Below are 16375 nucleotides of genomic sequence, written 5' to 3' on the forward strand. Positions count from 1 at the left end.
CTTTGTTGTCCGTTTCTATCCCTCTAAAACCTGGGGAAAAAGCCATAAGTGTTGTTATATTATGCTTTTGGAAGAAAGTGCGCATAGAGTGATGTTAGGCATGGGATAATAATTTGAGAAATTGTAAATTGTTCCGATGTATTTTTACTGAGTCTGGGACTGCTTTTATAAGCTAAAGTAGCTTCTGGGGTGCTCTCTTTTACAAAACTTTCATAGAAGTAAATTGTACAAACTATTTTGATACCATAGATAAAATGATGGTATTGCTTTTCCTGGAATGTTCCACATATAGCATTATACTTGTATATCTCCATGGCAAGCAGGTGACTAGGTGAGCAACTAAAGATTATTTTAACAGCTGACTAGTCAGTGTTTATTTTTTCTTTTAAAATACATAATCAAACATATTAAATGTCCTATATTTCGCAAAACTCCAAAACTCTTGTGAGCTTCAAGCTCATGTTGCTACCTCATCAAAAATGTACCTGGTGTTGTGTTTTGTTTCATTCACACATGTTTGAGTAATCTTGGTTTATAAGTGTGACTCCAAATCTCAAAATCCACTTAGTGAAATCACAAAGCGGTAGTTTCGTTTAGCAGAGATCGGAAATTCCAGGGCTGCAATTATCCAAATGATTCTAGTGAAAGTGTGTGGAGTTTAAATACACAGTGGAGCACTTCCTGTATTACCACATGACATCACAAGGTGGAACAAAGTGTTTTCAGTTCGAGAGAAGCACTCCTAAATATGCATGTGTTAAACATGTTTTGATGAGGAAACAACATTATAACAGATCAGACAATAGCACAATATGATCCCTTACAACTAAAGAGTGTTACTAATGAAAATTTGATTTATAATTTAATAATGCCACTTTCTTTTAGGGCTGGGAAACGCATCGATTTAATCAATAAATAACATTTTAAGTTCAGATGAAACTGTATGGAAGAAAATTTATTTTATTTTCCCCACTTTCTTGCATTGGAAATTGCACTGGAAATGCAAAAAAGCTGCTCACTGATGCTGCTCACTGAGCACATCACCAGTGTTTTAAAAGTGATGTGCTCTTCCTTTGTGTGAGGGACCACAGAGAATAGAAAAGCAAAGGAGTTTAACACCAGGACAGAACTGACTGCTCTGAAATCAGTGACGTTCACAGTGACGTTCAGCTGTTATACTGAGTTTCAGCCTTTTCTATTTACAGCCCACAACAAAAACGATAATTTTAGCCAAAAGGAGCTTACTATTTACTGCACTACAAGTTTAACTGAAACAATTATAAAACTTTTTGTTTTAACAATTTTCTGCACTTTGCAGAACATTTTAGTGGAGAGGAGAAAAAAATTTAAAAGTCTAACAGAAAATTGGAATTTTTGAGAAAAAAATCATACATTTTATTTTTAGGTAAAATAGACCAGCTCTACTGTTTTTGTTATAAAAAAAAAAAAAAAAAGTTTTGTTTTAGAGTCTGCATTTTCCAGGCAACCTGTACACAGCAAACATGTAAGGGATGTACAGGCAATAAAAACATCTGTTACAAATGCGAGATAAATCCATGAAGACAAGCAGGTAAAAAGTTACATAGTTTACCTTTAAAATACAACTGTCTTTTCAGTTCTTACACTTCTACTAAGAAACCATGATATTCTGTACTTCCCACTCCTCCTTGGACTTGCCCTGGTCTGGAGCTCTGTGTACTTGTGCATTCAGAAAGAAGCCAGTGGTTTTAGCTTGTTCTTTACTTTACCTGTCAGACGTGCTCTTCACCGGGACATAATAATCTTCTCCAGAGAGGTAAGCATTGGCTGTGCCTCCCCCAAAATAACGCTTTTTCAACATGGCCGCCACGTCCCTGTGAACAAGGAGCGCCCCAAGCCCCGTGGGGAATCCGAACAGCTTGTAGAAGGAAATGGGGATAAAATCGGCCTTGTATTGCTTTAAATTTAGTGGTGAAGAGCTGACATAGGAGGCTGCGTCTAGGAGGACAAACCACTTTCCGTTATAGCCACTAGCAGGGTACAGACTTCGTGCTTGGATGCCCCTCACGTAGCTAAGGGCGTATTTCTTCCCAGAAAAGTTGCTCTGAGCAGGATAACAGAATAGATGTGACGTTTGGCATGAGCTATCTCCTTTCCCAGTTGTATTTTCAAAGGTGTTTTCGATATCTTCAGGTGCTATGGGTAAAGTTGTAACCCCTAGGCCAGAAGTGAGCCCTCTTATGCCCACGACGGAGGTGTGGTTGTCGGTCAGATAACTAAAAACACTCCCGGGGCTCCATGGGAAACTCTCAGCAACCAGTTTGAGAGCGGCTGTGCTTCCAGAAGTGAAGATGACGGAATATTCCTCGGGGTCGGTGTTGAAATGCTGTAGGATCCTGGAAGAAAAAATGTTGTTATAGATTTGCAAGTTTAATGGCAATGAAACCAATTATCAAATCGCAAAGGCTGCAATTATTTAAATCCTTTGCATTTTTTAGATAATGAGGATATTTTCTAGTTTGCAAACAACCTCTGTAGTTTAGACCTCTACAAAGTGAAATAGACCAAACATTGAAATACAATGTCCTAGTTTAGTCTAGTTTGAAGCCTGTACTATGAAGCTGGATTAGGGGGTTAGCGAGGCAACATTGGGATTAACCCTGGTTTAGCGGTGCTATGAAGCTGGATCACTTTCTATCGGGGTGGATCTCGACAATATGCCCTGATCTCAGAACCTGTTCTGAACCAGGTAGGTTCCTGAATAAGATAAGAAGACAACTCTTTGACCAATCAAGAGTTGAGAATCCGGCTGTGAGCCAAGCGAGCAGCCAGGAGAGAGAGGGGGAAAATTAAGAAATGGATACAGCACATATTCTTTTATATCAGTGCACATGGATTTATAAAATAAGAATGTACGTAAACACATTGAGCTCATGCAGGTTATGCTTGGATTGAGTGCACATTGTTGAATCACACTGCATTACACTCAAGCTATGATTTGAAAACAAAAATGCTATGATGCAAATTTGTATGTGGCGTGGGTTTTTAAGTGCTGCTTGGCACAGACATAAGTACTGTTCATTCAGTCCATGGCGCTGTATGATGATGTCATAGTCTACGTACAGGACTTAAGCACTTTAACTCTTCTTCTACATCAATGGATGATATCCAAAGAGACTTTTTCTTTTTCAGTGGCATAACGTGAGATGTCTCTCTAGCGTCCCCTTCAAATTTTACTTAGTTATAAAAGTCAATCTGTTTGCTGCAGACTTGTTAAAGAGTTTATAGAGAGGCTGTTCATGAAGGGGAACAATGTGACACAGTCACATCATTGTAGCTTTTATCAACTGAGCATACAAAATTGAAGGAAAAAAAGGTTATTAGTATTTCTAGGGTTTTGATCAAACAGACTCCAAACTGAACTGGCATCATCAGGGCATATCTGTCAACAAAAGTTGTTAAAATAATTTTCGTAAGTCTGAGGGTGTGATCATATCGAGCTTTTAACAAAGTGGCTATTCTGAAAGAATAAAAATCCTTGTAACTTTTGCAAACACTGTCAGATTTATTTAAACAGGCCCAATGTGGCATTTGCGCATTTTGATGACCTGGACATAAAGAGACGTAATTTAAACTTCTCTCCAGCACCCCTTGCAAAATTAAAATTGGGCCGAAACATTTATCTCCAATGTGACAATGGCAATTTTTAATCATATGTCAAGCCCTCCCACTGAAGTGCATCCTTCTGAGGTTGCAGAGGTTTCAAGGGCCCTGTATCACTGCTTGCATTTTTTTTTTTTATTTCAGCTTAGTCCTGGTTTAGACTGGGATTAGTCCTGGACTCGACTTTCTAGTAAGGTCTAGCTTAGTTTTAGTTTAGTCCTGGTTTAGACATGGTTTAATTTGAGTAGACTCCCAACTTGGTTTTACTTTATTCTTTGTTTAGATCTGTTTTGGGTCCTTTTCACACTGCCACTAGTTAGGTCGACATAAAAGGGCATTTGCTCCGAGAGCGGTGCGCTTGGGCTGGTGTGAACGCGACAGTCACACTCTGGACCACAGTAAACACTTGAAACACAAGTTTTCTGAGCAGCTCCACTCACACTCTAGAGCGCAGCGAATGCGGTGTGAATGCAGCTGACCTCAGGCTGATCTAAGCAGTCTGATATGACAATAAAAGCACTTGGAATTGGGCAAAAAAAGCGCTTGGATCACATACATTTTTTGGGTCACCCATGAATGGGTGCTGCAGAGCTGCTGTTTGACACGTTTGTCTGACAAGGCAATTTGGATCAACTTAATATCAGTCTCCAGAAGGAGATTAGTCTCCTCCTGCCTCTGTCTGTGCAGGTAACCCTGGGTCTGTCTGTGTGTCGTTCCAAAAGCTTTTTCTCTTACGCCACCATGCATGTGCATTTAGCCACAGGTGAAAGAAAAGATCACGCATGCGTATAGGGAAAGCACCCTTAAAGTACATGGTCATAGAAATAAGTTCCTTGATCAGCTGATGGACTCTCACGTGGCTCATGGTGCGTGTTTGGAGTGAACGATGCGTGGCGTATGAGAACAAGGCCACCCCAAAAGTAAAGTCAACAGAACTGAGGTTGGTCTACAAAGTACACTAACATATGTGAAAATGACCTAAATTGGTTGTAGTTGTTTGCACCTTACCCAGTTAATCCCTAGTTTAGTCCTTGTTTACTTTAGACCAGTTTACATCCTGGTTCAGTTGTCACATTCACTGCAAAGGTCCAAAGGAAGTTATGAGGCTCTGTTAAAGTGCTTGTGATGGTCTAAAAGTGCGTTACCTGTATCTGACCCTCTCCATGGTGTCATGTGTCAGTTTGCTGCTGAGGCTGTGGCTGTGTGGGTTTCCTATGGGACAAATACAACACATTTTAAATGGCAGCAATGGATCCCAAATCAAAGTAATGTCTGTTTTTATGTCGCTCCCTCAACTGTGGAAAGAGCATTTGGTTCAATTATAGATAAAACGCCAAAAAGACTGCGGTAAACGATGTGTATTCAAAGGCCAAGTGGTCCTATGAGAAGATATTAGAGAGTATAGCTGTCACTGTGTAAAGACAAGGGCTAAGCTATGGGCTAAACTACGCTCCTATATTGTCAACATAGAACAATAATGTATTCACTACTAGTGCCTTTTGTGTGCTTACTTACTGAGTTTTGTTAAAATATGTTACTTACAGGGTAAACTTCTACCATTACGACGGAGTATAACGGTCACTTAAATAAAATAAATTATGCAGGCGCTACGAGAATAAAGTCATAGCATTTCAACATTAAAGTCGTAATTTACGAGAAAAAAGTTGCAATATTACGAGAAAAAAGTCGTAATATTATGAAAAAAAAAGTCGTAATATTACGAGAAATAAAGCCGTAATATTACGAGAATAAAGTCGTATTTTTATGAGAATATAGGCTGCTGTGCATGAATGAGTGACCAGTGCGTTATGAAGAATTTGGAGCATTTTGTTCAGATATAGCAATTTCTTCCAAATCTGTATGGTTCCTCCAACTAAACAAACTCAAATACTTGAAGTGTCCCTTCAAAGTACTTATAGTGATGATAGTGTGGTGATGGTGGGCTAAAAGACACAGTATTTCATCATGCGTAAACCCCAGTTGAAAGTTTATCTGAACAAAATGCTCCAAATTCTCCATAACGCATTGGTCACTCATTCACGCACAGCAGCCTATACTCTCATAAAAATATGACTTTTTTCTCGTAATATTCCGACTTTTGTCTTGTAATATTACGACTTTTTCAGGCTTCGACTTTCTTCTCGTAAAATTATGACTTTAATGTCGAAATGCTACGACTTTATTCTCGTAGCGCCCGCATAATTTTTTTAATTTAAGTGACCCTATATATAATATAGTTTTGTATGTTTTACTGCTTCTTTTGGACAGGTGCTTGATAAGACTACTTTGGCCATTATTTAATGCCGGTTGTAGCTTTATTAGATCTGGTATAGTGTGTATTGGTTACACCAGCATCCTTAATAGATTTTTTTGTTTAGTTCCAAAACAAATTCTATCTTTGCTGTAAATACTTTAATTTATTAACGTGAAGATGAATGTCCGGTATTAATCTTCTAAATTATGAAGCATTTACTTTGTAAATTAACTATTTGTCAAAATGTTTTTTTTTGTTGTTGTTGTAATAAGTTAGATTTATATTGGTTAATGTGTGTTTCATCTGCAACTTTCTGACATCACCGTTTTCAGTGTAGACTATTTGACGTAGGGCTGTGCAACTAATTGCCTTTCAATCAAAACAAAACTCATTTCTAATGGCCAATGCTCAGCTTGGGTCTTTTTAATGGAGAGGTCCTCTGTCAGTAAAAGCTGGTTTATCTTGATTAAATCAATATTGAAAAACATTTATGTTTTACAAAAATAAAAAAAATTGCGTTGAAAAAAACTGTACTGAATCAATTTGAGGTAAAAACACGATTTTTTACTATGTTGCCCAGCCCAAATACTGTTATCCATTCCTGCCTAGCACAGACACAAGAAAAGTAACTTATCATTCACATGCTTGTGTGTGACACAGTTATACTTTTGAAAGAGGCTATCGGCGACTTGGATGTGCTTGAGTAACCATACTGGAGTTCATTTAGTTTGTTAAAGAAAACGTATAAACTTAATACCAAATTTTAGTGTTACGTTTTTTTGAGAAAATAAACACCACACTCTAATAATTCACAATGATAACCTGAACAACAGGCAAATCCTTAATTTTCTGTCATTCACTTTGTGAATGACAAATATTTCTCAACAATGTGTGAATAATTTTATGAAATCAAACTTTCTGCATCTCAGTATTCTGAAACTGAGTCATTTACAAAATGACTGGATACTAAAAGAACTGGTTCCAATAAGTCAGTTTATCTGAATGATGAAAGTTTTGGAAATTACGTATATGGTTTGTGATCTTTAGCTGACAAAATACTTTGTCTACATGTATGTTGGTGAACTGTGTCTTGTCCAGGACTCCCTTGAAAAAGAAATGAGTCATTTTAATGGGACTTTCCTGGTTAAACAAAGGTAAAAAATAAATACACTTAATACAGAATGAACCTGGCTCTTGTCCCCACCTGGGCGCATGACATCCTCACAGTCTAGAGTCTGAAAACCAACAATAGACTTGGTTTTCTTCTATTCTTGTCCAGGTTTAGTGTCATGTTCAGTCATAATAACAGTGTTTTAACCTCACCATACAGATTAGTGCTGATGTCCTGGCAGTAGTTTTGGACCGCAGACTCCGGGTACAGCGTGGTAGCAGCGTGATCCAAATACGTGACTCCTGTTTACAACACAGAGAGGTGAGATAGAGAGCACAGAGCCGTGAATGAGAGAGGAAAGACAGCCAGAGTACGGACACATCCACGCCGCGTCAAGAGCGCACTCCACCGGGCACCGCGACCCGAGCAGCCCCCGTGAGACCGGTCCTCTCACGGCTGACCCAAATCATTACCTTTAGAGCGCCTGAACTCTCTCTTCACGACCTCCTCGAAGTCCCCCCCGTAGCCATAATGATCCGAGACTTGTGCAAAAAAGTCCAAAGTACAAAGTTGGTGAAAATCCATGGATTGGAGTGGGAAGACGCGCTGAGAAAAAGCGGGTTGTAGGGTGGTTTTTGCGGGTTTTTGCGCACACACTGCCTCTGTCTGACTGGTTGTGTGCTCTGAATGCTTCCATTTACATCTCCCAGGTCTAAGTCCGGTGACAGGCAGCTGGTTTGTCTATAGTGGATCCGTCACACTGTGGCTAATCTGTAACTACCACAACACTGCGGCGCTAGCATCACAGCTCACCTCAAAACACGGGTAAGTTTGAAGCGAAATAAGAAAAAAACTAAGCAGAAATAGATAAAAATAATAGCTAACGCATAATAACGGACTTTTTAACTTTGTAGAAACAGCAGCCATTGCGTATGACACTTTTGCAGACTGTGAGAAGTGCTAACCAAACTTTTTTGTAGCTAGCATTTGGGCTGCAGCTAAGCTAACTTAAAAGAGAGGGAGGGGGGAGTGACCTTACGTTGTATATTATATAATTATATAAAGTAATAAAGATAATCTTATTTGGTAATTTAATTTGAATAAAGAATTTATCATTAAAATACAAAATAATAAAATAATTAAAATTAGACATGAATGGGTCTATTATGTAAGTATTGGCCTTAATTTTAAGTGATGAAAATTATATTGGTAATTTCAGATTGCAGAATATTAATTACATTGCATTTTCATCCGAATAAGTTATACCTCTATTGTCCTTTCAGTGAACAAAATTCGCAAACTAGTAACACAAAATAATGAATAATAATAGCCTAGTCAAATAAACTAACTGGTAAAATAAAAATAAATAAATATGAAATAATAAAAATAAAAATGCATTGAAACAATAGCCTTAGTGTTAGATAGAAATGCTGCGTATAAAATATAAAAGGGCATATGAATTGATGTATATAATGTAGTAATTGCTGGTCTACAGAATATTAAAGAAGGAAAAGACAAATATCTTACCCCACCACTGGATGTCGCCCTTTCAAATAAACAAAAGAGGCATTGTAACAGGACCACACCCAGAGTAAACTGTGAGCCTAAAGCGTTAACTCCCTTATAATCTTATAGGCATACAGATCTACCGGTAGATAGAAGAACTGGCTGCTGAAAATGCTTCCTGCATCTGAAATCTATAATGTGTCAAATAATTGTCCCTTGTGAGGCAGTTAGTCATGAGGGTGCCATGTAAATCTAACTAGTATTGACTGCAGATCATTATTTCTGTGTATTGAATAATAATGACATGGCAGGCTATAGAGCAGGGGTGTCAAACATATTTTCACCGTGGGGGCCACATTAGCAAAATAGCTGCCTTCAAAGGGCCGGATATAATAAATCTAACTACTTTTTTAACTTGTTAATTAACTGTTTCTATATTTATTACTTGTTCAAGTTACAAATATTACATATGCATTTGCCTAGATGTAAAAATGTGGCTGTGTAACTGCTTATCTCCTGATAAAATTACATTTTAAGACCATCATACCTTTTAGTTTATCTTGTCAAGGGCCACAAGAAATGATGTGGAGGGCCACATTTGGCCCCCGGGCCTTGATTTTGACATATGTGCTATAGAGAGATGGATCTATTAAAATAACTATAGTCTCACTCTAAAGTAGCCACCAAAATACAAAAATATAAATCTGTGATTATTTTACTAAACATTAAACAAACAATACTATACTACTGTACTATACTATGATTTGTAGTGATATTACAATTTTAAACTTGATTTCAACACTAAGGAAAATGTAGAATGCTCATTACCAATTTTGATCCCAGTTAGTAATTATAATTATTATAACAATTATCAGGCACAACAAGCAACAATTTACATTATTTAGGATTTTCTGCACAATATGAAATAACCTTTAACTCAATCATAACTAAAATTATAATAATACAATATATAATTAATTTTAAGATATGTTGATTCAACAATGTATACTTCTGTGTAAGTAAAAAAAAACATATTTGTTCCTTTGTCCTATCCTGTATTTTGTAATGGCATTAAGGTAAAGGTGGTGGAGCTAAATATTGTGTGTTTTGGGAAACAAAGAGTTGGGTACTCAGTTATATTTACTAGTTTTCTGCAGTGGTGGAAGAACTCAATTTTGTTACTTAAGTAAAAGTACAGATACTGGAGCAAAAAATACTCAAGTATCACATTTTTATTTGTTCATTTGTTGTTGCTCAAATCATGAATGTGTTAAAAAGAAAACCCTTAGTATTTTCATCAGGTCTCAGACAATAATAAAAAATACTTTAACTTTTCAGTCCTGTTCAAAAATATAGTGGAGTAGAAAGTACAGATACTCTCAAATGTAGTGAAGTGAAAGTAAAAAATACACTTTAAAATGTACTTAAATTACATTCCACTGCTGTTTTTTGGACACCATACTTTCACCCTTGTACCATGTAACAGTACTCTTACTTGAGTAAAAATTGTGGTTACTCTTTCCACTGTGAGTAAATCTAAAAGTGACAAAAGCTTTATGTTGACAGTATGAAATGATTTGAGCATTTGTTTTTTGCACAGCTCCCTCCGATGTGATTTTTGTTCTCTTTTGTTCTCTATTTGTGATCTGTCTTTCACAAATACTAGACTTAAAACATTTGTGACCAGATGGGGGTGTCAGTGTAATTAAAGGAGAAAATGGAAAAGAGCAACATTTTTTTATTTCTTTCTCTGTATTTAATCAGACCTGTTACTGTGATCAGAGTAATCCCATTATGAAGCGTTGTAATCCCTTCACCGCAGAGGGGGCGCATCTGATTGGCCGTGAAATCCCCCTCCAGGTCACATGATCAGGGACAAAATGGCTGTCAGCTCTCACACGCATCACGCCCTCGAATGCCCCCACACACAAACAACTTTATCAAACTTATTAAGGAATTACATTAGCTCCAAATGTCATGCCTGAGTGAGAAAATACAGTACTATTGGGCTAATGGAGTTTCTATGCAACTTGAATTGATGGATCAGAAAACGGCAGGACGGCCAATTTTTTTTGGAGAGAAATATGAGTCTTCAATACTTTTGAACAGTAATGACCTGCTAATTATGTAACGTTTTGAATAATTTTGAGATGTATAACAACATAATTTTACCCTTAGTACTACCCCACCAAACCAAGTCAGAATTAGAAAAATATATTAATGTCATGCTGTCAGTTTTAGGTATCTGTACTTTACTTAAGTACATTTTACAGTGGATACTTTTTAGTTTTACTTCAGTACATTTGAGAGCAGGTATCTGTACTTTCTTCTCCACTACATGTTTGAACTGGACTGAAAAGTAAAAGGTACTTTTCATATGATTTTGGGGTTATTTTCTTTGAAAGAGTTCAGGCTTTGGCTTTGATCAAACAAAAAGAAATACACAAAATTAATAAGAAAAATTAAGAAATTGATTAATATTTAAACTGTCAAACAAAATTATGTATCATTTTTTAATCAATATCGCTACATTTAACACTTTAACAAATCAACAACACTTGAATGAAATACTTTTACTTTTAACTCTCAAAGTACATTTTTAAACTGGTACTTAAATACTTTTACTTCAGCAGATTCTTTCATGTGACACTTGAATAACTTTTTACCTCTGTAGCTGTACTTTTACTTAAGGAACACACTTGAGTACTTCATCCACCGCTGCATACTGTCATACACACTTTAAGTTACTGGTTTTGTCTCTGTTTTTCAGCTGTCCCCCTGCAGCAGCCCACAGCGGTCATCATTGTCCTGGTGCAACGCAGTGAATCATAATTGAATATGCCACTTCTGCTTGAGCGACCCATTTCCTTCACCAGTCCGGGGCCTGAATGAATACATTTTTACCCACATATACACACACACACGCACAAAAAGAAAAAAGCATGTATTGTATCCACTTTGGCCTCATTATAAGGGCAGCGTGTGACGGGAGGGGAGCTTATGTCATGAACTCTGAGAAGACAATGTATTTAAGTTCACTAACAACTTCACTACGCCCCATTGTTCTTCAGAGCGTTCAACTTGTCATGACTACAAACCTTCCAGTTGTCGTTTTGGAGCGGAAACCAACCCTAAAGCAAACTAGAAGCAGCGGTAAACCAATTTGAACTGGTTCAATAGTTGTTGGATCAAACCGAGATATTATTCAGTGTTTTGAAGAGGGGAAATAACTACACATTGAGTATTTTTTTAAGCTTACTTCTACAGTCAGCTTTAGCACAAAAATCTAACCTAATACAAGCTAGAAGCGGTATTAATCTGGTTAGAACTGGTTTGTTAGTTGTATAGGGCAAAACAAAGCTATTATTTTGTGCTTTGAAGCCTGAAAAACTACATTTTTTATAGCTTACTTCTATTATCCGCTTGTAGTTGTTGTTTTAGAGTAGAAACCCAACCTTCAGCAAATTAGAAGCAACACTGAACTGGTCAGGTAGTCGTATGGTCACACAAAGCTACTATTTCATGTTTCAAAGTTTAGAAAAACTACTAATTGTTTTACTCCTATCGTCAGCTTGGAGTTTTCTTTTCAGCACAGAACTCTAACTGACTCTAGACTAGAAGCAGCGCTAAACCAATTTGCAGTTGGTTCGTTAGTTAGTTAGTTAGGGTCAAATCCAGTTATTACTCAGTGTTTCGAAGACCGGAAAACACAACGGATAGTCATTTTTAAAGCTTAAATCTAGTCTGCTACATTATCCTGCCCCTTCAAATGTGTGGATGAGCTAAAAGGAACGCCTCTTTTTGATGGTATTGGTGGTTGTGGTCAGTTGGATTTACCGTAGGGGCCAGAGATGCAGGTTCGCTTGCCCCACGTCGATGAGCTTATCTGGGCTAAGCTGAGAGACTGCGGAGCCATCTGTTAAGAGCTCTTAGCACAGACAACAAAAGACTGGACACGAGGAGCACGACTTCACTGGAGATATTTTAAGAAGAAAAACAAATATCAAGTTGTAATTATATACGGTAAGAGCACTACAGAAAATGAATGTCTATGTACTGTAAAAATAGTAGAATTGCAAGCAGGAATATTGGTTTAATTAACTGAAACTTGAACTTAAGCTTAAAACTTTTCTTAGCACATTGACAGATTGTTTTGAACTTTCTGCACCTAAAACATGCTAAAAACAAGTATAAGTTAGTATCTCTTGGTATGTATTGTTGTATTTTTGAAACTATAGGTTGATGTTATGAGTAAACTACACAGAGTTTGCATTATGTTTGAATTATAGGGGACTTTCAAATGTTGTAGTCATGTTTGGTTAAGGACAGAAGAGCATGTATGCAGGTATTGCTTTACAAAACAATTTAAAATTACACTATATTTAATGTGTATATGGAATTTGTAATGGATTTGGATAAAATCTTGTACTGTTTTGAAACCAATTTGTAATCTCGGCCTGCATTTGTTGACATGTGGAGAAATAGTGAGACAATTTGGCTGATGACAGGCGATGACAAAAAGAAGATTACAGCATATAGATACGATACCAACAACCGCACAAATTCACATTACTGAAGTGGAAGTGTATAGTTAGCTCGCTGGACTAATTTGAATTCTGCTAAAAAGTACAGTGTGATACAGACAACTTGTATATGTCAACTTTTAGCACAAATATTTCACATTTTATATAGCAAAATGATAGCTAGATGTTGTCTGATTTGGTATAGTGCAACAAAACTGACAACTGAAATGAGCAATCTATGTTTTGCTACTGAAGGCCTTTTTTAAACACAGTATTGTCTGTTTGATATAGCCTATTGTCCGCAACTTCTTAGCAGTTTATAATAATGTAGCGTTGTGGTGTAAGGAAATGCGCCAAATTTCTTCTGGTTGTTTATTTTCTCAACACAAGGGCTCCTGTAGGCCGTAACCCACGCCCAAACAAGAACAAAACAACAGCAGTCTCGACTCACTAGTCTCTAAAACTGACCGGTAAATGACGAAAAAGGACCTGACATCAACTCGTCGGCATAGCAACCACGTATCACGTACAAAAGCGGTTGTATGTGATACTTTGTGAACTAAACACAAAATATCTGATCATTACAGTAAGAAACCCACTTTAAAATAACTGTATAAATATAAAGAGCTATATCTACTGTTCACTTTCACAATTTGCAGTTGGTTGAATCGACTTCACAAAGTGTCCTCAGACCAGTAGTTTTCATCTCTTATGACTTCCATTAGATCGACTTAACTCAATTTGAGATGCCCTTTCAGCCTGAGCTATTTCTGTACGTTTCATTTACCAAGTCACGTTAGGCAAAACAAACTAGGAATTTGTTTAAAGATAATGTGTGCTACTTGCTCAAATCATGGAGGCTACTTCATGCTTCTAGTACATTGTGAATGCTGCTATGAGCAAGTAAAGCATGCCTGACTGCTTATGCTTTTATTTTTGTTTAATTATGAGTTTTTCAATACTTTTGCTGCACTAAAAGATCCTGTATTACGAAAAATTGACTCTTGTGAGCTTTAAGTCATGTTGTAATGCTGTTACTGCCTCAAAAACATACTTGGGAGTTTTGTTTGTTTTATTGACAAATGTTTGCAGACTAATAATACAAGCTTAAAATGCTCTGTTCCACCTTGTGATGTCATGTAGTGGTAGTTTTCAAGTCAACAGCTACATTTTACATTTAGTTCAGTACAAATTGTCAATTCCAAGGCTGAAGTCATCCAATTTATTCCAGTGAAGGTGTGTGGAGTTTAAAACACAGTAAAGCACTTCCTGTATTAACACATGACATCACAAGGTGGAACAGTGTTTTCTGTTTGAGAGAAGAACTCAGCCTAAATGTGCAGGAAACAAAACACAACTCCAGGTATGTTTTCGATGAGGAAACATTATGACGTAGACCAGAAAATTGCGTAATATGGGCCCTTTAAAAACATCTAACAAATTTACCTTGTCATAGGTGAGACAGGCCTATAGTGTTGGACAGTCATTTCATTCAAATATAGCATAGCGTCTAACTTTGCTTTAGAGTTGAATAGACTAGAGACAATTACAATCAATTTTGATTGTTGTTATAATGTTGTTTCCTCATCACAAACAGACCTGGAGTTGTGTTTTGTTTCATTCAGACGTTTAACACACAAAACCCTACATATTTAGGCTGAGTTCTTCTCTCAAACAGAAAACACTCTGTTCCACATTGTGATGCCATGTGGCAATATAGGATGTGTTCTACTGTGTTTTTAAACTCCATACACCTTCACCACAATCATTTGGATGATTTCAGCCCTGGAATTCACAATCTCTACTGAACTAAAGGTAAAAGGAGCTGTTAATGTGAAAACGACCACTTCATGACTTCACAAGGTGGAACAGAGCATTTTGAGCTTTGGAGATGTAGACAGATTAATAAAAAAAAAAAAAAAGGTTACTCCAACATGTGTGAACAAAACAAAACACAACTCCAAGTATGTTTTTGATGAGGAAACAACATTATAACATGGCTTAAAGCTCATAAGAGGCCATTTAATGTGATACAGTATAGGACCTTTAATTTAAAAGTACTAGTATTAATTTAATTTCAAGTATTTAAATACTTTTGCTGCACTTAAAAGTCTCTAGCAACTTTATCACAGCATTGGTGGGATAGGCCTATAGTGTTGGTTGGTGAAAGTCTGTGGCAGGTCATAGTCTAGATTTAGCATTTTACAAATTTAGCATTTAGCCTTTAACTTTGCTCTAGAACTGAATAGACTATGGACAAATACCACATTTCAAAGGCATTCTAACACGGCTAAAACCTCACATAAATACATGAATTATAATTGCAAATGAATCACAATATTTCACCAAGATTGTTCAGCAGGGCTATAGACATTGAACTCAAATAGCAGATTACGTTATGTGCTACTTGTTTCCTCCACAGATTAGGTCCACTCTCATATTGTTAATTTCTTGTGTTTATTCATTGTCTGTTGTGTCAGATGTGCTATTCTTGTTGTGTTTTGTCTTGAGTGGCCACTGACATGAGAGGTGACAGAAATAGGTCAAAAGAGTCTTAGGCATTACACAAATCCTTCTCATAGGATTACACTGCGATGCCGCGGTTCTGTGGATCCATCGTAGCTTTACAATAGAAACCAGCAGAGGACAGAGGACAGAGGACTTGTCTGAATAAGGACCACTGTGGAGTTTGCTCAAGGCATGAAAATGGATTTTGGTTAAGACTTGGTGTTAAGTAGCGACCAAATAATACGCGACAATATGCTACATGCTAAATCGTGTTGGATTGACCTTTAATAATCCTATTGTTGTCGTGGTCCCCTTTAGAATGATGTCATCAATGTGAGACGTGCCCATTACCATTAGCAGTGTTGTTTTTAATTTAACCGGCCTCCAATTTAGTAACATTTAGTAACGTTTATTTTATTTTTATTTTTTTTGTGAAAGGACAAATTTGTCACTAGCAATTTTTAGCTTAATACCTTCATCCTCTTCTTAATTAAACCAATTTTATTTTTTTTAATTCAGTCTATTCATTGGTTTCAGATTAATTATTTCCTTCTGATTTGAAGGATTTTGTTAGCACTTTTCTCCAATCAAAAGAAGTAATGTTTAGATTTGAACAATGGTGGAAGAAGTAAAAGTAAAAATACCAGAACTAAAATATACTGAAGTAAAAGTATCACATTAAAAAAATCTAAGTAAAAGTACTAGAGTACCTGTTTAAAAATGTAAGTAAGCAAAAGTATTTCGTGCTAATTTTGAGGTCTTATAAGGCTTCAGATGTAATTATTTTGATAAAAATTTGTGCTGAATTTTGTTCAACAGAAACAATTGAAT

The 16375-nt window shown here is 36.6% G+C and overlaps 1 protein-coding gene across 1 annotated transcript in view; it reads right to left on the reverse strand.

The window, feature by feature from the left end:
• mocos (molybdenum cofactor sulfurase) overlaps window positions 1-7985 on the reverse strand; it is a 45892-nt gene extending 37907 nt beyond the window's left edge. The window contains exons 1-4 of the mRNA XM_033980262.2: window positions 7481-7985; window positions 7220-7309; window positions 4788-4854; window positions 1749-2375 (exon numbers count right to left, since the gene is read on the reverse strand). Of these exons, the coding sequence (XP_033836153.1) occupies window positions 1749-2375; window positions 4788-4854; window positions 7220-7309; window positions 7481-7592 (896 nt within the window). The 5' untranslated portion in view covers window positions 7593-7985. The remainder of the gene's footprint in view (window positions 1-1748; window positions 2376-4787; window positions 4855-7219; window positions 7310-7480) is intronic.
• Between the last annotated feature and the right edge of the window lie 8390 nt (window positions 7986-16375).

Source organism: Periophthalmus magnuspinnatus, chromosome 15, assembly GCF_009829125.3.
Source record: "Periophthalmus magnuspinnatus isolate fPerMag1 chromosome 15, fPerMag1.2.pri, whole genome shotgun sequence".
NCBI classification, from domain to species: Eukaryota; Metazoa; Chordata; class Actinopteri; order Gobiiformes; family Gobiidae; genus Periophthalmus; species Periophthalmus magnuspinnatus.